The 22,262-nt window shown below is 56.7% G+C and overlaps 1 protein-coding gene across 3 annotated transcripts; it reads right to left on the bottom strand.

The window, feature by feature from the left end:
• Window positions 1-545: 545 nt before the first annotated feature.
• On the bottom strand, window positions 546-18,880 carry TENT4A (terminal nucleotidyltransferase 4A). Of its 3 annotated transcripts, none has more exons than XM_039222449.1 (12): window positions 18,508-18,880; window positions 17,766-17,812; window positions 16,763-16,883; window positions 14,584-14,691; window positions 13,705-13,833; window positions 10,979-11,192; window positions 8,864-8,990; window positions 7,803-7,903; window positions 7,097-7,269; window positions 6,538-6,696; window positions 4,588-4,747; window positions 546-2,788 (listed from the first exon to the last, which is right to left on the bottom strand). In XM_039222449.1, exons 1-12 carry the CDS (start codon window positions 18,595-18,597, stop codon window positions 2,523-2,525), a joined length of 1,695 nt encoding a protein of 564 aa, XP_039078380.1. In that variant the 5' UTR covers window positions 18,598-18,880; the 3' UTR covers window positions 546-2,522. The 3 variants fall into 3 exon arrangements, with proteins under 3 accessions (XP_039078380.1, XP_039078379.1, XP_039078381.1); XM_039222448.1 differs by having other exon boundaries at window positions 546-2,785; window positions 18,508-18,651; XM_039222450.1 differs by having other exon boundaries at window positions 2,515-2,788; window positions 4,588-4,752.
• Window positions 18,881-22,262: the final 3,382 nt, after the last annotated feature.

Below are 22,262 nucleotides of genomic sequence, written 5' to 3'. Positions count from 1 at the left end.
TGGAAGCGTCTGGGGGAGGAAGGCGCGGATGAATGAGGGCTGTACAGGGCCGTGGCTGAGGGTTCCGGCGCCCGCAGCGCTGGGGGCCCTGCAGCGGACGCCCGTTGCTCTAGGAATTTTTAGATACTTTCTTATAAATTCTAAATATGTTACCTTTTAAGTTGCATTCTGTTCGGATGTTTCAAGCGTGTTATTTTTGAGTGATATAATTTGACCTCAAAGAGATGGAGGAGGAAACCTTTCCCCTGAACGACTACTTAGTACACAGTATCACGCAGCAGCTTGTCAGAACCGCCGTAAGCTATCATTTGAGTGGTGCTACTGAACACCCCGCTGGTGTAGAACATGAGAACGGAGGGCCTTTCGGCCCCATTTCTTCTGTGCACAGCCTGGGACGTCACCTGGATTCTGAATTTCCTGAACCGGTGATAAAATCATCTTTCACTGCTCGATTTAGAAAATCCAGGAATATGAATTCAGAGAAGCCCCCATTCCTCTCGAAAGGAAAGCATACACTCAAACATGCACACACACACCACCTGGTTTCCAAAGTTTATTAAAAATCAAAGAATAGAAAAACTTTACATAAAAATATGTCAATTTTAGCTTCCACATTGTTGTTCACACACACAAAAAAAATTGAAACATGATATCGTTTTGATCAACCTGTAGCTCGTGACCACAGCGGTAGCCAGGCCAATTCATTGGGTCCGTTTGCCACGACGGGGGTGGAGCGTGGCGCCTGTGTCTGAGTCGAGCTTTAAAACGCACACCCCACGGGCGGCCCCGTGGTGGCTCCTTGATGTAGGGTCACAGTCAATATTGCTAATGTGCGGAGATTAGTACAGGCCTACGTATCAGTTTTTATAAATATTTATCGATAGATTCACAATTTAAATATCTTTAAATATTTTTGATAACTTTCGGTCATCAAGAACCGCAGACGCGTGCTGCTCTGTTCTGGAACGGCCCCCCTCGGCAGCCGCAGCCGGCAGCCCCCCCCTACCCCGGCCGGTGGCGCCGTGGGCCGACATTTCAGAGCCGTCCCGGCGGGGACCCCACCACCAGGCCATACTTCAGACCTCCCCGCTCTGCACATCGATCAAGTGTCATGGCCATAAGTCTCTCGACTCGACGTTCTCCACTGGTGGACTTCAAGGACCAACCTACCTGTAGTGTTCAGCAGGGCCGGAACCCCCGTTTCAGAAACGGGGCCTCAGGCGGCCTCTGAGATGCAGCTAACACCCAGGACGACTGTGGTGCTCCGATAACTCAGGGTTAGGTGGGATGGACATATTCTTGTTGAAAACAAGGTCACAAAGACAGTGGCTGTCGTGGCAGGCCGCGCTTGCATAGTATACCTGATGCCTCTCCGGTGGGGCGCCAGCCGCCCCCCGGCCCCACCCCCGGGCTGTGCTCTCCTGTGATACGTTAAAAATACTCCCCACGGTGCACTGAGCAGCTGAAGGACTTCTCATAGATTTGCTCTTAACAGAACGAACGCATACTGCTATACAGATTCCTCATGGAATCAACATAATCCTTTCTCCACATTCCTAAAACTGGGTACCATTGTCCGTACTGATACTCACCAGACCCATCGTCACAGGCCACGTTACTAAAACCGACGGAAGCATCTCAAAGTTCACATTTGTTTTCTTAGGATTTTATAATGTGACAACCCTTTCTCCCCTTAGAAAGTTCTGGCACTTTAAATGCTGGATTTGTTGTCTACTTTAAAAGAACCAAAAACCAAAACGTTAAGCTCTGTGGTCAGAGCGAGACGGCAGACAGGCCGGGCTGCGGGGCCAGAGGGCAGCTGGTCGGAGGGCTCAGGGGCCAGGCCGCTTCGAAGAACCGCGGGGGCCACTCAGCTCCCCACCCTCGCCCCCCACGCGCTGAGAGGCCTCTCGTCTGACCACAAGAAAAACACAAAAACAAACCCCGAGCCCCTCACTCACGGTGTTGGTAACGGTGCTCATCAGACAACCAGCCGACAGGATGAACCCAACTTAGAAAATGCGACTCGGGAAAGGACCTAAGCTTGTTTAAAAAAAACCTCCTCCCTTAAATATAACTTATGTGAAAATATGAATTAAATAAAAATATCTGAGTTATTGCACAAATCATAAGTTCTCCGTATTTACATAGAAAAACAGTTCGGACACTGGAAACGAAGCGCGAGGGCAGTGACACGGTGGCGGCCGCCCCGCCCCGCCCGGCGAGGGGCCACGAGCTCGGGGCCAGCCTCAGTTGCTCTGACAAACGCGAAACGAAGACACCCAAACCGCGAGGGCCCCAGCCTCGCTGCCGAGGAGCGCCCCGCAGCCCCGCGCGGGCCGGCCCGGGCCCCGGACAGGCTCCTGGGAAGGCCGAAGGCAGCGCCCACGTGGAATGAGGCTTCACAGATGAGCACAGGGGGCTGTTCTTGAACAGGGACGTGACCACCACACAAGGGACATGCAGAGTGATCAGCGGCGGGCGCTCCGGGGGGGCCAGGGCCGACGTGCTGGGTGCTGGTCTCAGTTCCCGGCCGGACGCCAGGCCGCCCGGCCTGAGTCCGTGGAGAGTGGGGGCCGGGAGGCGCCGTCGGGGGCTATTATCTGCTCAGGCTGACAGGCAGGCTGTCCCTCGTGTGTGTGTGTTTTTTCCTCCTCCAGCCGGTGCGGTTGTACTGGTGGTGGCCCCGGTTGCCCACGGGGGGCCGCACGCCTCCGCTGCCCACGGAGCCGTACGTGCCGCCCTGGTTGTGCGAGCCTTTCATGGACAGCTTCATGCCACTGTGCTGCTGGAGAGACAGAGGGGACAGCAAGGTCGGAGGCTGCCTCGGGGACACTGGACACCGCGGCCGCTGGAGGGCACCCCCGAGCCGCGTCCCCCCCCCCCCCCCCCCCCCCCCACGCCCCCCCCCCCCCCCCCCCCCCCCCCCCCCCNCCCCCCCCCCCCCCCCCCCCCCCCCCCCCACCGGAGACCAGGGAGACAAAGGCCACACACAGCTGCCACGTGCAGTCCTGTCCCTTGCACCTGCAGGGTCCACGTGTATCCACGTGACAGTAAACGCGGAGGTGCTGAGGGAGAGCTGCCTCTCCCGGGTCACGGTGCCCCTGCGTATGAGGCAGACGGTGCCTGCCCACACGGGGACCCGCCGGGCCAGGGGCTGGGCACCAGGTCACACCACACACGTTCACATCCGAAGAGGTTAGCCTCACATGCTGACCTGTCCCGTGTGTCCACAGGACTGGGGGCCCCTCGTTTCCTTTCCTCCACTTGGGCTCTGACATTCTGGAGACACGTACGTGAGCTCCGTGCCCAGTGGGCCGGGGGCTCGAGGTCCCTGGGGTGACGCTGGACCCGCTGCGGCAGGCGCTCGAGCTCCTACGCCTGAAGCGCGGGGCGGGGCGGGGGGCAGACACAGCCGCTGCCCGGGGTCCCTGAATTCATGAAGGAGCCTCCCTTCCTCCAAGTGCTCACTCCACCCTGAGTGTTTCCAGCAGGTCAGCGCGATGCCCCTGTGGGTGCTGTGAACACCCCTCGGAACAGGACAGGTAAAGCCAAGAAGGAAGGGTCTATTACTCGGCCCCAAACAAAAAAAACCGATAGGGACTTAATGGCACAGCCACAAAGAGCCAAACTTTAAGCATCAACAACTCACTGGCAAAATATGATCAGACAAGCATCAGAGGAACTGACGGGAGTAACCGAGGGGCGTGTCCCCGGATGCTCGGAGCCAGGGGACGTTCGCCCTGGGACACTGCACCTTCAGTCCTGCGGGCAGACGCCCGTTCTCAGACACACTCTGGTTTGGAGAGCACAGAAGTCGATGACGACCTATTTTCCTACCACCCAAGTTTCTCACGTGCGGCATCTGGAGAAGCCACAGGGGGGCGGAAGTGCGCATTCACAAGGACCCCAGCGAAACCTAGTCAAAGGGCCTCCCCGCCCACCCTGGCCCCCTCCACCCTGGGGCGCGTACACAACACAGGGGGACGAGACCACATGGCGACACTGTGCACCGGGCCACGCCAGCATCTGTTCTGGGTTGTACCCCTGGCCTCTTGAGATCCAAAGTATGTGGCATGTAAATTAACAGATACACATGGAAACAAAATATTCTTTGCTTTGAACCTTATTTCCAACTTCAGTTTTACGCTAACAAGTTCAATCAAAGAATTAAGAGAGATGCTTAAACTATATTACATTTGAAACTACCTTAATATTTTTCTTTCATTACAAAAAAAGCAAACATGAAGCTGAACGACCAGAAAGCAATTCTATTTTAAAGAGCGTCTCTGTGGGGCAGTTTAAGCATCTGACTTAAGCTCAGGTCGTGATCTCCTAGTTCGTGGGTTCGAGCCCCACGTCGGGCTCTGTGCTGACAGCTTGGAGCCTGGAGCCTGCTTCAGATTCTGTGTCTCCCCCTCCTCCCACCCATTCTCTCTCTCGCCTCAAAATAATTAAACTTAACAAAATAATACAAATAAACAGTAATGAGCATCTCTGTGGAGCTGTCTCTGGACACAGCAAGGAGCCCGGCCTGTCAGGGACGCGCATCGGGGGGCCCGGGCCCAGGCCAGGGAGGAGGCGCACCTTGTGATACAGGTGAGGACTCGAGAGCGAGTTGGGGGACGTGGACGGAACGGCCGGGGAGGACATGTGGTGAACGGCTTTCAACGCTGGAGTGCCTTCGACGCCAACCTGTCTGCAAGCGACAGGGGCCACCCCGAGGGTCGGTGGAGGTATCGTAAACCTGGTCTAGGAAGAGAAAGGGCAGAGACGTCAGCAAGGCAGCGAGCCGACAGAGGGCACAGGCCCAGGTGTCACGCAGAGCCCGCGGAGGGAGGGCGCTGCTCCGGGACGGCACCCGCCAACGGGCTCATGCACGTCGTCTGTTTTCCTGTAACCCGACAAGGTTTTGTTTTGCATCAGGAAGACCTGACATCCTGAAACAGCAATTACAACAGGAAGCACACCCAGTAACCCAAATCCTAAAGCTTTCCTATTCCTTGAAGACCAAACGATTTACCAAGTCAGTCATCAGAGCAACGACTCTCCCTCGCGTCTCTGGGAAGAGCTGAAGCACAGACCCCACGCGCCGGCCCCTCCCAGCCCTCTCCAGCCCATGGACTACTTCTATTTCTGCACAGGGTGCCGCTGGGAACTCTCTCAGACCTGCGACAACAGCAGTGCTCACGTCTCAGATCCTACGTGTGCCCCAAAGACCTGTGCGGACCCCCACCCGGAAGAGTGCCCGGGACAGGCTGCAGGCGTCTCCCAGGCGGCGCGCCGAGGGCGTAACACCAGCAGCCGCAGGGCGACTAGGGCACTGGGCCCAGGCCCACCCTCCCTGCCGGGGCCTCCAGCCCGCGCAGGCCCTCTCCTCGGTGGGGGCTCTGTGCCCCCCAGGAGCTGGCGCCGCCGGGAAGCGCCTGCTGGGTCTGACACTCATGCCCCCCGGCAGGCGTGCCCACTTCACCCCGAGCGGGGGGGGGGGGGCGCCCCACGGAGACCGTGCGCGCAGGGCCTGCAGAGGGGTGCTCCACCCAGTTACTCTGCTAGAAGCAACGTGTGATGCTCAGGAAGAGGACGTGGGCCTCGAGCCTCGGCTCCCAGGCTGAGGGACCGCAGCTCTAGCCTCACTCCGTCAGCACAAGTGACACGGGACCACGGCCCCTGCACCTGGCCTGCAGCCCCTCCCCCGAACGTTCCTGCACCTCCCGCCGAAGACAGCGCAGCGCAGAGGCCACACGGGCCTTCGGGCACCTGGGCCTCGGGCAAGGTCAGACCCACGGGTGGATCCAGGGATACCGTGGCCACTACCACGCCCAGAGTTTGCGACCAAACATACGTATTTTCTCTTTTGTTTTAAAATTTTTAAGTTATTTATTAAGCAAGAGTACAAACAGGGGAGGGCCAGAGAGAGGGAGAGAGAATCCCCGGCAGGCTCTGCACGGACAGCGCAGAGCCCCGTGTGGGGCTCCAACTCAGGAGCCGGGAGATCATGACCCGGGACGAAATCAGGAGTCGGACGTTTAACCGACTGAGCCCCGGGATGTACTTTCATAGCACAGGCACTGCCTCAGCATCACAGCCGCAGGCAGCTCCCGGGGGAGGGGGAGGGGGGCCTACCACCTGCCTGTTGCCACCACCTGTCACGCCGTGCTGTCCTCAGCCTGAGGGCTGGGGCGCGTCCTCCGACCTCCCGGGGCAGAGCACCAAGCGACAGAGACGCGAGCCCTACGCTTGCGCCCCCGTCCCTGCCGCTCACGTTAAAACCCGCGCTGCGGAGAGGACCTTTCTTGAGGAGTGCGGCCTGCAGCCTGTCCAGAGCCCTGAGCGGGTTGCAGACCAGCCCCCCGCCACACGCACTGCGCAGAGCAGGCCTCAGAACCACACAAGTGCATTCCATCGAGCCACAAGAGACCCGGATTTCCTACCAGGCAGAAACGTGCCTCTGAAGACCTCGGAAGTGGTTTAGAACTCAAGAGTATCGGCCCGTCCCCGGCCCGTCCCCAGGAAGGGCGCCAGCCGCCCACGCACCTGAGTGTTAGTTGTCATGACCAACGTTCTGGAAGCAGCAGACTGAGCTTTGCCGCTCGGCATGGGCAGGGCGGTGGGCAGGCTGGCCAGCAGGGGGGTTGGCGCCTGCAGGCTGAACTGGTAGACACTGGGCGTTGTGCAGGGCGGCGTGTCGGAATCCTGTAAGCAGAAATACGGGGGGAGAGGTGTAGACACGCCCCACGGCTGCCCCGCCCACGCGGCTGCCCACAAGGGGCCAGAGGCTGCCAGCCGCTCCCTCCAGGCTCTCAGACTGGACAGCATGCAGGCCACGCAGGGGAGACCCCTCACTTCGACGTTTTGCCTCCAAACAAGCCTTTACAAAACTATTCGAGGGCGTGCACAGTGGACGTGGACGGCACGCCTGCTCCCAAGGACCACGGAGACTGGCCCCGACTGTCGGCAGAGGCTCGTGCAGAGTGGGGACTGGTCAGTGCAGTCCTGGGGTGCCCCCCACACCCCCATCCCCAGGAAGGGGAGAAACCACCGCAGGGGAGACTTTAGGCCCCCAGCCACAGCCGTCTCCCCGCGGCACACTCACAATGTCACTTCCCGAGAGCGAGGACACGGAGGAGGTGGAGGAGCCTGACGACAGCAGCTGGGGGCTGGGCAGGGACAGGGTCAGGCGCTGGCTGTAGGGCGGCTCGGGGTCCCGGCGCGGCGGCTGGTCCCCGTCACACGCACTCATCCGCTCCTTGATCTTAATTCTGTTGTCTGTGGGGGAAACACGGCCTCGCTGAGTGACCTGCTGAGGAGACAGAGGCGCACGGGCCCCCAGGACCCTGGCAGCCACAGGTGCCACTGAGCCTAGACAAACCCCTTCCTATTCTGTTTAATTTACTGTTTTAAAACTGCACGTTTCAGTCCTGGAAACCTTCAAATACGTTTAGAACAAGGTTATGGGCTCTGAACTCGGAGCCCATGTCTCGGGACGGAGTAAAATCTCTCAAAAGCGTTTCCCACGCGTCACATGTTGAAATGTTACGATTCTGAATACGAAGTTGAAAAAACGTGAAAACAAATTTCACCTGTTTCTTTCACATTTTAACGCAGTTACAAGAGACTTTAAAAGCCCACGTGTGGCTTGCATCCTACGTCCAGGGCCTACATCTTACAGCTGCAAACGCTCACGTCACAGCAGACGAGGCACCTCCTCAGCCTGCCGGTCACCAACGAGGGACCGAGAGGCGCGGCCGCAGGGAGCGTGCAGGCGACGCGAGTGCCCGACGCGACCAGGGGAATCTCACCAGGCGTGGGCGCGGGGGTGGCCTTGCCGCCCCACTTCTCCTTGATCCACCTCCGGTAGTCGATCACCTCCTGAGTGACCTTGATGATTCTTCCCAGAGTGCTGCAGAGGACACGGCGGGGAGTCAGCTTGGGGCAGCGGCTACCGGGAGCCCACCAGCCCTTCCCGCCGCCCTTCTCTACTTTTAACAACGTATCCCTTTGCTAAGTGAAAGACGGTCAGAAGAAAGCTAAGATAATTTTACTAAGTATACATGACTTCTGATGCTTGAGCCCAAATGCGCTCTGAGATCACAGCACAGAAGTATGCAAACGTCCCGGGGCCTACGGCTACCTACAAAAGACAGTTTCAGGCGGCATCTGAGTAGGGGAGTGCCCCCCGCCCCCACCTAGCACTCAGGAAGTCTGGCACCATTATCCCCGGCAAGAGACTCCCAGCACCAGGCCCAGAGCTCTGCCAGAAAACACCGTGAGCGCACAGAGGCACAAAACCCACAAAAAGCTGATCACCACTAGTGCCTGGCCTTGAACTCCCCTTCTGGCAGTTTCAACGAGCACTGACCACCACCCCATCATTCTTCCTTCCCACCACTCCTCACTCCGTGCAGCCCTGCCCCAGCCACGTCGCAGGCACATCTCGCAGCCAGTACGAGTCCTCTGAAATGGAGGAGGGACGAGTGTGCAGCAGGGAGGAGGGCTGGCGCCTGTGGACCCAGACGCACGCTCACTTAACACTCTGTGTGTGCATTTTGAAGACGGCCTCATGGGAATGCATCACATTCCCAAGTTTTAAAAAGCCAGAAATGACTTTCCCCAAACAAAACACCCTGAAGACACAAACTGTCAGGTCCCCGAACAAGAAAGCTTCAGGGCTGAGCCGCGGATGCGTTGAATGTGGCCACCCCGAATTCCCGTAAGGTCTTCCTTATCGATGTTTTCACCATCCTACTAAAACACGGTGGCACACCCACCAATAACTTCAGGGAAGCCATGCCGGGGGCAGGCGGTACCGCTGCACTGCATGGGCTGTGAGCCCAGGATAGCGACGGGGGACTCGTGTTACCTTTCAGAGTCTCTGTTTGGATAGGACCTCGCGAGGGGTGACACGGCATGACTGAGAACAATGTAGGCGTAGTCAAAAACCTGCTTCACCTGCATGGCCCCATAGGAACTGCGGCCCACGTCATTTCCTGAAAGAGAGAGGCAGCTGTCAAACCCTGCCCGGCACTCGGCCCGCGATCCGGGTGTCTCCGGGCTTCTCCCGGGCGTTACTCTGAAGTGGGCGCTCCCCACTTCCAGACCCGCACCCGCAGAGCCGGGCTGGCGCCTGCTGACACGCTACCAGCCGCCTGTGCCCACCTCCTGGCGTTCGGGGGCTACGACCCGGGTCTATCCCCGGGAGGTGTCATCAGAGACAGGGGGACAGTCCAGGAAGAAGTCAGGTAGCTCCCCAGGTGGCACCTGGTGGCAGAGACACCAGAGAGCCAAGGCAGCGACCGTAACCCGACCGCAGTAGTGCCGACCAGGAGGGCACGAGGTGGGTGGCTGGCCCGAGACCTCGCACTTCCGTCAGCACCACGGGGACCTGCAGGAAGCACGTCCCTCGGGGCAGAAGGCCGCAGGCCTGGACTCCCTGGTGAGGCCTGCACGGGCGGCGGGGCAGAGGAGCCGTCAGGGAAGTCACCACGTGCGCCACAGCCCAGGGACTTTTGTAGCAGGACAGCTCTGAATTTTAATCTTCACATCTCATGCTTCACAATTCAAGGGAGCAGGAATTTTTTAGGAGACGTTCTAACCATCAGGATTTTATCTTCTCCAGATCTGATAATACAATACAATCCGGTGATCATGTGGGCTTTCGTCTTTCAGGTACATTTAAGCAGACATTGAAGACACTGGAAATACCTCCAACTTAAAGGATTAAACACAGACAAGCAGAGGTGAAAGCGTGTTCCTAGGCTGCTGGGAAATCACTACAGAAAACACGTGGCGTGAGTCACGTCCTTTATGAACAACTGAACAGTCAGCACATTTCCTTTCAAAAGATTTTTAAGAAGCAGATTTCACACTCCAGCAGCCATGAAACAAAACAAAACAAAACGTTACACTTGAGGACATTAAAAAAACATATAGGAACTGAAGAATCACAAATACCAAACACAGATGCGAGAGGCAGGCTGGGGACAGACGAAGGACCGCGTGACGACAGAGAAAGCTTCCCCAGCACATGCTCAGGACCGCACGGAGCCACTACGGGCCCAGCAGGCGAGGGACAAAGCACACGGACTCACACAAAGGAAACCCGGAGGGTGGCATGCCTGGAGCCGCCACCCCCCCACCTTTTCTGTGGCCTGGCCGTCACGGAGTCCGCCACCGCCTGGAGCCACCACCCCCCCACCTTTTCTGTGGCCTGGCCGTCACGGAGTCCGCCGCCAGCACTAGGAACCGTGTCTCCCTACCAGATGCCCAGTGAACACTTGTGGAATCAGTAATAAAAATTGGCTCAACCTCACTAAACCACTGAAGAAATCTAAACTAGACGAAAATTCACACTCCACAGTTCCGTCAGACTGGCAATGACTAAGGAGACCATCCCCGCATGAACGGGGACGTGAGCGCCCTCGAACCCGCTCACGGGAGTAAAACGGGAGAAGCAGGAGGCCTCAGGACGGTCCCGCCGTGCGCACAGACGAAAGGGGTCTGGGATTTGTTGTTGACTAGAACCACGAGCTGTGACGGTGTGTCTACTATGGGGGCCGCTTAACTAATACGATTACAACCACAAACGTTAGTACCCGCACAGGAGAACCCTGCGGAAATACACTCCAAAGCGGAAGGGGATCGTGGCACACTTTGAGTTTCCCTGTGACCTACTTCCTGGAAGTGAACAGTCCATGATGGATGTGTTACACTCTCCTAACCAGAAAAAATATGCTTTTCTGAATTTTCACTTCGTACACTTTTCTGGTTAATCACGGGAAGTAAACAAAACTCCAACGTTGTAAGAATTAGAAGCACTGAAGAAAGGATTCCGACGGTGACCCCGTTAGACAGTAGGGGCCTGTCTGGAACCCAGGGCGCTGGCCTGGGTGCAGGGCTGAAGGCACGCCGCCCCCCACCCACCCCGCCCCAACCGTGCACCGGAGATGCCGGCGGGCTCAGAGCAAGGGCCCCTTACCAGGCAGCAGAGGGTCCTCAATGCACAGCATCGATGGTCTGTATCCACTGGTCATGGCTTTCATGATCTCCTCTTTGGCGATATAGGCACCTCCTTCTTTTATTCTAATACCAGTTTTCAAGTAATTAAAATTTCTTCCGTAGAGTTCAAAAAATTCTACAAGAAGCATTCCAAGGTTTTCATCAGCTCTCCGGGCATCAATTCTTGGATGCAACTGTGAAAGCAATACATCCACAATTTGGATTCAAGTCATTCTCTAAAAAGGCTGCATGAAATCAAGTCCTGGACCCCAGGGTCTCTCCGAGGAAACGCCCTCGGTGGCACGTGCTCTCTCCCCAGCTCCGTGAGGACGCTCAGAACGGCAGAGGGGAGGCCCTGGCCGAGCCCAGAGAGCCTTCGCCAACAGAGTTCGGAAGAAATAAAACCTTCTAACTTCCACTTTTATCAGTTTTAATTCTCCAAAATTCATAATCCATAGAGCGTCTTTCTACTGACACAGACGTGCGATTAATCACAGATTAGCAAATACTGATAAATAGGTCGAGTTTTCTCCACAGGACAGAGCCCTCTGGATGGTGACGGCAACGTTGAAGGTTCTAACCTAATTCCGTTATTCCCAAACACAACCCCTAGAGGGCGCTATGAGACCGGAGCGTGGCACACAGTGCCGTAAAGCCGGAATGCGGAAAGATTAATTTTCACTGTATACAGGTGATTAGTGCTCTGTCATAATATTGACATCAAGTCTACATCCCTGCTCATCTCACGGATCTGCGCCAGCGCGGTATGGGGCCACGCTTCCCTTCAGCGGGTGACAGGCTGAGTGAACCTAGGACGCGGTCTCCAGCCACACTCCTGCTTTGAGAGGCTCGTGAGGCAGGCCTGCGCCGCCCACAGTGACAGCCACGGCCACACGTGGCCACTTACAGTTAAATTAATTACAACAGCTTAATGAAACACGTAGCCAGTCAGCCTTGCTCGCCACACCGCACTCGCGTGGCTCGGGGGCCCCTCTGGCCGGACGGGGTGGGTGTGGAGGACGGCGGCCAGGTCCAGGCGAAGCCACCATTCCTGAACATGCACACAGGTCCCCGAGGAGAGGGTCCCGGCGCTCACAGCGGTGTCCGGGGCTCACGAGACCTTCTGAGGGCCGTTCGTGCTTCCGCCTCCCCCTTCCTGTCCTCACTGCTCGCCTCCAGTCAAAATCAGGTACCTGAGAGCCACCCAGCGCAAGGCTGGGGCTCTCCTCGTGGGCCACAAAATGGACGTGGACGCTGCCACAGGCCCAGGTCTGCGGCAGGGGGCACAAGGCACCGCGGGGCACGGAGGGCAGCGGGGAGCCCGTGCGCGCTGTGCGTGGCCGTTTGCAGGGTCCTGGGACTGCGCCCAGGACCTGTGGGGACCGTGCTGGGAGGCACTGAGCCCAGTGCCCGGCACCATAAAAACAAGTAGCAGCCATGACAACAAGGCCACTGAAGCAGTTCCAATCCGGAAACCGGGAGGGAATCCCAACAGCGGGCTGCGCCTGGCTCACCACAACGGGAAGATGGCTCCAGGGGCGGCGTGGCGGGGGCAGGGCTGGGAGGCAGCCCGGTGAACAAACTAAGGCGCTCTAAGGAAACAGGTGTGCAAGTCTGGTGTCCCTCCTCCTAACACATCTCTGGCAGAGACGTGCCACGGACTCAGAATAATGAAAGGTGGTGTAGCCACGACTTCCGTCAGCACTAACGATAAGGAGAAAACGGGCCAAATCTCGGATAGAAAACCCTAAGCACAATCACAAGTACAAACCTTAATGATAAACATGGAGGAACAGCCCGTCACAGCTAAACTACACACGGAAGATCTGTGCGGAGAACACAGACTCCTTGGAGAAAATATAAACGGGGTGATGAAGGTTTCCGTTTCGCAGAAACTACTTGATGTGAACAAGCGGGAGCAGTCTGTCAGCGGCGCAGCACTGAGCACCCTGGGAAGCCTCTCCCGACAGACTGCTCCGAGGCACAAAACAAGGGCAAGACAAATATTTATGTCCTGTCAATCTGAGAAGAAAGGTTCTCTTATCAGCAGTGTTTTTAAATTTTTTTTTGTATTTTTTATGTTTATTTACTTTTGACAAAGGGTGGGGGGAGAGAGAGCACGCGCACCAGCTGGGGAGGGGCATGGAGATGGAGACCCAGAATCCGAAGCAGGCTCCAGGCTCTGAGCTGTCAGCACAGAGCCTGACACGGGGCTCAAACTCACAAACTGCGAGATCATGACCTGAGCCTCAGTCAGACGCTGAGACGCTTATCTGACTGGGCCACCCAGGTGCCCCTCAGCAATTTTTTAAAATTATATATGGTCCCCCAATTTTTTTTTTTGAGACAAATTTTTCAGAAACCACAGTCAGTGGCCAAGAAAAGCAGCTTTTTATGGTCTATCAAGGTACGAGAGTGTCCACATGCGTGGAGCCCTCGCCTGACTGACGGGGCCGGACACTCTGCCCTCCCTCTAGCTGCTCAGTCGCCTATAAAAACAAGCCACAAGGGAGGGAAAGGAAAGAAGCGTTTTCCTCAAAGTAATTTTGCTGTGACAACCAGACGTCCACTTGTCCCACACGGAGACACAAGAGGCAAGGGCAGCCAGGGCCGCGGGAGCCCAGGGGGCAGGGGCTTCGGAGCATCACGGAGAGTCTACCGTACGGAGTCTCGGTGTCAACGCCTTGAGAGGGAACGCACACTCACCTGTAGAAAGCTAATGGCCATTAAAATGAGGCTGTATGAGCTAATTCCACCTGTAAAAACTTCATTCAGGTCCCTCTGCAGGAGGAACTGTTTCAATACTAAAATCAAGTAAGGCAGCAACGAATATTTCTGTAAATTCAAAAGAAAAAAAATATGCTGGTTACCTAATACCTTTAAAGACTTCTCACACAGCAGAGTTCACACAGTGGGAAGAAAAGCTCACTCCACGCTCGGGCCACCTGGAAGGCTCTGGGCCCACCATCCTCAAATTTTAGGGGCCTGAGAACTCATTCTGTGAGGGGCTTATTATGACACCCCCCGCCCGCACCGGAGCCACTTCCTGGGTTCCGGTGCAGCACGGACAACCCCGAAGAGGGGCTCCAGGAGGAAGAGTGAGTGTATTCCTTCAAATGACTTCCCGTGGCCTGGCGCGCCCTGTGACAAGTGCAGGGCAGGGGGCGAGGAGGAGGAGAGGAGGGGTGAGGAGGGACGGGGCAGGGAGCCGGGAAGGACCGGAATCAACACCGAGCACCCAGAGGATCCAGATCTAGTGAACAAACTAGATCAGCACCCATTCCACTTCCTGTAAACTAACTGCCCTTGCAAATCAGGCACCCTGAGCCCCAGGGATGGTCATTTTGTGACAATGAGAAAGAACATTTTAACCAAGCTCTCTCAACTAACGCTCAACTGCTGGTCAGCCAGGAAAATGACCACTCTACAGAACAGCTACATGATTTCAACGTATCTCTGGAAATAATATTGAAGATAAATAATTCAACTGCATTGCCTTTATCACGAAAGGCTACCAGGGGTTTAAAGTGGGGTGCCGACGGAACAAGGCCCCCGTTTTCACTGCGCTAGCGTGGACGACAGCACCTTCATGTAATTCTTGATGAGCTCCGCTGCCCGCACCCCGGTCTCCATGTTAAAGCTGATGTCGACTTTGACTTCAGTCTCCTGGTCTGTGAGCTTTATTATCGGTACCTGCAGATTTAATTAAAAAAAACAAAACTATGTTTTACTGGCCAACATTCACCACAGTCTGACATCAAAATCTTTCTAAACTTGTACAGAGCGTTTCTCTTTTCTGACTCACAAAAGGGCTGAGAGATCACGAATAGCAGGCTTTAAAGACGAAAAGAGACGTTGCAGTGTCAACCCCGACCTCACTGGTCTCTGGAGCCCCAGACCCTGCCCCAACCCCGACAGCTGGCGCTCACCTCCACCTGGCCAGGGGGTCTGGACTCAGCGTCAGTCACCTCTGGGGAGGCCTGGGCTCCACACGGAGAAGGGGCTACGTCCCTGTCCACCCAGCCACGCCTGGTGATGGAGAGGCTCCAGGTCCCCAAATTACATTAGCGAGAATTTCTGCCAACACTCAACGTAACTCCAAAGCCAGCTTTTAAATTACATATTGTGCTGATGTTTCTCCTTTGGGAGAATTCTACTTTGGGTTTTCACAAGGACAATAAAACCAAAAAACCAAACCAAAACAAACCAAAAAAGCAAAACAAAGGAAACCGAAAAAGCCACTTCCCTGAAAACCCAGAGAGTTAGGAAGCTATATTGGAAACATTCTCATTGTAAAGACTTGTCACCACAAGGTGCTCAAAACCTGCCTCACTGAAGCTTCCCGAGTAGCCGCACAGCCCCCACACTCACCGGCTTCTTCCGGGTCAAGAGGGGCCTGGAAGGAATGAGAAAGCACTCTCCCTACCAAAACAACAGGTCTAATTGAAGGCCTGGAGACAGGGTGCCCACCGCTTCCGGCCCCTGAAACACACCTGCCAGCAAGTGGCCAAGGACACACAGGTGACAGGGACAGGCCAGCGGGCAGTGGCCGTGACTCCCGGAGGTCACCATGACCACCGTGTGTGGTCAGCTACAGCCAGTGCGGCCCAAGAAGGCCAAAGAGCAAAACGCTTTCCCAAAGACCTTACCAAAACGTGCTTCAGAAGGAGCCCATGTGCCCACAGCTCAGTCAGCCCCTCATGGATGATCCCTGCTCCCCGTCACACGGGGCACACCACCTCCTCCTCTGTACTCAGGGGCCATGTTCCCAAACCCCACTAGTGCTCATCTGCCCTCCCCCACACACACACACTCACACACACTCACAGATTCTAGAGATTAGCAATAAAACCACAGGACTTATTTCTCAGTTGTTCAACACCGACAAGCTTCCTTCTCAGACACCGCACTTGGGCCAGCCTCCAGAGCCGGGACGGGGTGCCGGTGAGGCCGCCCAGAGAAAAGGCTGCCCGGCCACAGCTCACGCGTGGAGGCCCGAGCAGTGCTGGACCCGTGTGGCTTGGTTCCCTGGAAGTCTACGCCGGGCCACCGGCAGCAGAGGGACAGGTGTGGGACAGCGGCTCCCGTAACAGCTGCTGGACGCCGTCTGTCCCCCACGTGCTCCGGAACCCAGGGCGACAGGGCCCTCCGCATCTAACCCGGGACAGTGGTCAGGGGCCACTGGGGTCCCGTGCCCATCAAGGAGCAGAGCCCCACGAAGGCAGGGCGGGGGGCCTGGTAAGCACCACGCAACAGGCCAGGGAGTCGAGGGCCGAGCCGTGTGGGACCTGGACTTGGGAAGCCTGGACGAGCAGCCATCAGAACACCCTCATCTTCCAGCTTGTCCCCAAGATGGGTGTTTACAGCTACGTTTTTGAATGAACGATGAAAGGAAGAGGCAAGTTCTTGTTTCTTAAATAGAAGTTGGCAAATGGTCATCGTTTTCTGTGTAACAATGCCACGTTTTAATCACTGTGCTCCGTGTGCAAGAATGGGCAGCCCTGAACGCGTCGGCCCCTTGCGCACGGCCACCAGGCGGGCCCGCCATCTCCCTCAGAGCTGAGCACCGCGTGGCGCTCCCCCAGCGAGCAGTGGGTCAGGCTGCCAGGAGGTGTGTGCCCCGCTGGTAATGCTAACTAGTCAGGACAGACACACGGAGGCAGAGAAGTCCTCAGAACCACATGCAGCCCCTCCCGCAAACAACGTGAGCCGAAGACACAGGAGAGCCACAGCAGCTGGGGGGGGGGGCGGGCCCCACGCTTACCGTGGCTTTGTCGAGGACTTTGATGGAGCACGGCTCGGCCACGTTGTGCTTCCGCAGGGCCTGCTCCAGCAGCTGCAGCGGAGGGCGCTCCCACTTTCCGAAGACCACTAAGTCGATGTCACTGCACGGAGGACATGGGCCGTGACCGCTAACTCCCACCACAGGCGGGGCACACACTCCCCTCCCCTTCAAGGGCCATGCCCACCCCCACTGAGCACATCCCCGCAGGAGAGAAAACACGGCGTCCGAACTGCCGTATTGGTGATACAGGGGCAGAGAGCCAAGGGGCGGACAGTGTCCCCGGCACCCCAGGTGACCGAGGAGCGGGCACGCTCCTGGGAGGCTTCCCGGCCCTCCGTCCACACTGCTGTCCACACCGCGCCACCGGGCTCCTGGGCACCGAGGACCCGCCCCATTCCCTCCTGGGCCAGCCAGCACTACCCCCAAGTCCTGGGGTCACAGCCCTGTCAGTCTCTGACTGTGAACAGGGCGCTGGGTGAAAATAAGCCTTTAATGAAACAACGCGCATAGAACTGATCTGGATATCGAGATAGTTTCTCATGAGGAAATACTGAAGGACAACTTCAGGATGCTCACTCGTCTGATGCTCTTCGATTAAATACAAACACAAAATGCTTACAAAATGCTGCTTAAATAGAATTCTGCTTGAATCTTCATTGAAACGGAAGATGATGTTTCAAAAACACATCCAAAATTCTGAGTCCTTTCTACCGCGCTCTCTCCACGGCCCTGCCGCTCATCTTTATGTTCCCAACGGCCAGCGTTTTCATGACACCCCAAATCAGGTGGGACACTGGAAGTGCAATCAACTATTCTAATACTAGACTGAATTATTTCCTGCCGTTTCCTCTGTGCTGCAGCCTCTTCCTCCGGCGTACGGGGGCCTGCGTACGAGGGACCTTCTCCCCTGCCCGGGCACTGAGACGCCGCCCACCCCAGCTAAGTGACCGTCAGCCCAGCCGGCCGGTGCGCTTGTACTCACCTCGTTGGAAGATAGAGGCCTGTACTAAAGCTGCCAAATATTTGTACCTGAAAGAAAAGAGTGGTCGTCTACAACACCGGACAGTGCAGTCAGTGCAACACCGCCCCCCCAACTTCTCACTGCAGGGCCCCCCACCTAGCCTGGGGCAAGATGAAAGCCACCCTGAAGTTGGGGTGGGAGCGGGTGGCCCGAGGGGCAGCAAACACATCAGACAAAATCCTCTTAATCGTTAAAGACCTCCCCTGAAAAGGAATTTTTTAAAACTCAAAATTGAGAGATGACATAATTATTGGCCTTTCCCACAAGTGCTCACAATGGAGGCCTTTTCAGAGCTGCTTTTAAACCCATCAACAATTTGCAAACCCACAGGTAGCTAAGGGGCACAGGTGGGGCTCAGCCCCGGGGCTGAAGTTGAAAGACAACAGTGTGGGAGGCGATCTTCAAAGAGGGAGGGAACGGAGTGGCCGCCCTTGCCCACTGGGCGCCCCGCGCCCTCCGCCAGCCCGGCCATCAGGAGGGGAGGCGAACGTCAGGATGGGTGCCGTGGGCTCAGGCAGAATGTGTAAGGGGCAGGACTTCTGAGTCCGGACGGTGCAAGGCAGGGCCTGGGAACCAGCATTTCTAACAAACCACCCAGTGACGCCTGCCACCCCCACCCAGGGCCGCCCCCGGGGAAGCACAGCCCCAGGCCCAGGAGAGCAGCCGGCCCTGGCCCCACACAGAGGTACAACGAAGCACCCACATCAGCCGCTGGCCAGAGGTCCTTAACCACCGTTTCGATCCGTTTCACCACCTCCCGTCTCATGGCTGCTTCTTCAGGACAAGGGGACATGAAGTTATAAAAGTCAATTATTTCCTCATGAAGTCTGGTGGACAAAAGAGAAAACACACGCGTTACTCTGAAGTCCAGCACGTGCAGTCTGCTGTTCCATCGGCAAGCTCGGAGCAGCCGGCTCCCCCCCGCAGCGGGCACGGGGATGGGGGTGGTGGTGGGCACCTCCCACGGGGAGGTCTGCCAGGACACGGGACACGGAGGCTTCCTCTTGGCACCACAGGGCCCTCCAGAACCCTCCAGAACAATCCCTGCCGAGGGAAGCCTATCCACGGAGCAGAACCAGCCGGGCACCAGGCCCCGGGTCCCACCACACCCCAGGGACAAGCCCCCTTGCCCTTGCTGCCACACTCGGGCCTCCCCCCCGCCCCCCCACCGGCAAGCCGACTGTGAGGCCCATAGGCAGGCGCGGGTGTGGGGTCAATGCGTGGCCCTCTCTCCCTAGCAAAGATCTCATTATGCAGTGGCCGGAAAAGCCTGTCCCGTGGCAGGCCCTGGCACCTGGAGCTCACTTCAGGGCCAGGGGTCTACACCGCAGACTCCCTCCATGGGAAGGAGAGGCAGTCATTGCTGGGCACTTCCAGGGATTAAATTATGGGGCAGGTAATCTAGTCCTGGTAAGTGAAACAACCCTAATTCACCTGCTTCCACTCTAAGTCTGCTCAGTAAAAGAAGAGAAAATAAAACACAATCGTGGTGGCTCAACGGCCAGCAGAACAGCGACACGCCTCAGCAGGACCCATCAGCGTGCGTCCAGTGACAAAGGCGGGGGCATCACATCACCTCACACATGGCACCAGCGCTCCCGGTCAGAGCGGGCCTCAGCTCCTGCCCCTGACGCCCTGCCCCGGCGCCCCCGCCCGTCGCTGGGGAGGCTGGCCGAAGTCCCCACCCCACCCCCTTGCTCGGGCACCTGTGCCACCAGGGAGGCTAGCACTGGAACGTGAAACGATGTCTACCGTGTTACAGATCAAAAAAGCAAAGGGCACCCAAGCCCTCCGCGGACCAGAACCAGAGCACACACCCTCCGGGGCCTCTCAGGGCCACTCTGACGGCAAAGGTCTAAACTTCAGAGGTGAGATAATACAGACACGGGCCAAGGGTAATTAAGCAGTTGCCTGACCCGAGTCACAGAAGAGGAATACTGAAGCCGGCATGCTCTTTCCATCCACACTTAACCCATGAGGACACCTGGCAGACGGGGCGTACCAATTTGCCAAAATGTCAGCGCAGGTGGGCACCTGCAGGGTAGAAGGTACCGGTACCCTCACCTTTCTTCTAAGCTGCGTGCATCTCAAGTGACAGCATAAGACTACAGCCCCCGGCATCACAGGCCTCTGCCCTCATCACCTCAACGCGCCAGACAAGGAAGGGGCCCAGGGGAAACCCTTGCCGCCGTCTGCGCAGATGCCACCCATCAGTGTGACATAGGGTCCGTTTTATCAGACGTCTGCTGACCAGCTTAGGACAGAAGAGGGGGCTGCCTAGCGCCCCTGCATTTCAGGAGAGGTGAGTAATGATGTCGAGGCAGGCCCTCTTGCCAGAGCACGGACGGTGCCCAGAGGAGCACACAGGCGTCCGCCCGCAGCGCTGCGTCCCACCAAGGAGACGCACAACACCCCACCTGTCAGAAACGGGGATGTAACTGGGCCCCACAGCTAACTGCTGTGACAAAGATTAGACGGGAAGAGGGCTTTTGCTTTGACTTCTGGGAATCAGGCTTCCCCCAGCCCTTCCCGGAGGGGAGCAGGGTAGGGAGGCTCTCTGGGCTGTGACGGCACCACTGGCCCAGACACACACAGGAAGCTGGAACCACTGCAACACGGGGGCAGACCCCAAGGGTCCCCTCGGCACCTGCCCCTACGCAGCGGGGTCCTCACAGAGCCCTCCCTCAGGGGAGGAGGCACCAAGGGCTGGGTGCGGGTGGGGGATCACGCAGGGAGGGGACAGCTGCCCAACCCGAAAAGGGTGGGGTAATCAGAGCGATCCAACAGAACCACAGGCCAGGGGCGCGCGGGGGGGGCGGGGGGGAGCGGCGGCTCGGTCGGTTACAAGTCCGACTTCGGCTCAGGTCATGATCTCACAGTTCATGAGCTCGAGCCCTGCATCAGGCTCTGTGCTGACAGCTGAGGTCGGTCTCTCTCAAAAATAAACATTAGAAAGAAAAACCCCCAGAGGACAAAGGGGGCAGCACCCCTCTGACCCCCACGGGGCCTTCACTCCTCCCTGCTCCTGCCCACTGTCCGATCTCCTGCACCAAACAGTGCTTGCTCCCGGAGCATCTGACGACGTGCGGATGAACCAAAGCAAGCTCTGATTAAGCAAACGGAATATACTTGGCCACAGAGAAGAGTGACATCTTGCTATTTGTGACCACATGGATGGGCCTCAAGGGTATGTTATGTGAAGTGAGTCAGACAAAGACAAATAGCATATGATCTCACTTATATGTAGAATCTAAAAAGTAAAACAAGCAAGCAAACAGAAAAACCGGAAGTGGAGTCATAAACACACAAAACAAACTTGATGATTGCCAGAAGGGAGGGGGTGGGAGATGCGCAAATAAGTGAAGAGGATTAAGAGATACAAACTTCCAACTATAAAATCAGTCACAGAGATGAACAGCACAACATAGGGAATGCAGTCAACGGCCTATAACTGTAATAACGCCGTACAGTGACAGATGTAGCCACACCTGAGGAAGGCACGGAACTGCTGAATCAGTACGCTGTCCACCTGAAACTAACATTGGGTGCCAGCTACACCTCAACTCAAAACAAACACAACAAAGCAACTTCTAATAGGTCTTGGGACTCTCTTTTCCAAACTTTCTCTAAAATAAATGTTTTTAAATCTTACGGCTAAAAGTAGACAGAAGAGTCACGTCTGTCAAAACTAAATATTATACCTCTTGATAGAACTTAAACACATGCTTACTGTTACATTTACAAAACTGGGGTTTAATAGCTTAACAAGATGTTAGCAACAATGGTGCCTGATTACGGCGTTTTCCGAAGACGCTGATCTAATCCTGGAACTGAGCAAAGACTCCTCTTCCATTGTCGCTGGAAGGCACTCTTTCCCCGCAACGTTCCAGTACGCCTGAAACTGCGAGGCACTTTTCAATCGATGACTGGGCATCAGATCAATTTAAAATTAAACACTTTTCTTCCTTCATGGTACATTTCACAATGGTGCATCTTTTTCGGGTCGGTTGGCCTCTACAGGAAACTGTCTATATAAACAACAGTTTTGCACGTGATGGCACCACGGCCCCAACAAAATACGGGAACCAGACACTGAGGAGGCGACAAGAGGAACAACGCGGACCCACGGAAGGCGCGGGACGCCTGCCCCACCACACTCTCCAGCCCCAGCGCCGCGCGAACCCGGGGCCTCTGCACAGCCAAGCTTCCTACAAGGCGGAGAAGCCAGGTGGACACGCTGCAGCCACCAGAGTGCACGCTTCGGACTGCTTCCTGGTGGCACCGCAGCCTCATCGGAAGCAGGTCGCCGACCTGGGCAGGCGCGGAGGGAAGGGAGGCTGCGAGCAGCGCGTGCGCACACGGTGCACAGAGGTGGGGTCTCTGTCCCTGAGAAGCAGGTGCCGGCGCTGCAGTGAGGCGGCCAGCCGGTCAGGTACGCTCGGCCTATCTGCAAGATCT

The sequence above is a fragment of the Hyaena hyaena genome, unplaced genomic scaffold (genome assembly GCF_003009895.1).
Source record: "Hyaena hyaena isolate Hyena2069 unplaced genomic scaffold, ASM300989v1 scaffold_1132, whole genome shotgun sequence".
Taxonomy (NCBI): Eukaryota; Metazoa; Chordata; class Mammalia; order Carnivora; family Hyaenidae; genus Hyaena; species Hyaena hyaena.
Note: the sequence above shows the minus strand (reverse complement) of the source record. Positions and strands in the feature narration are given on the sequence as shown.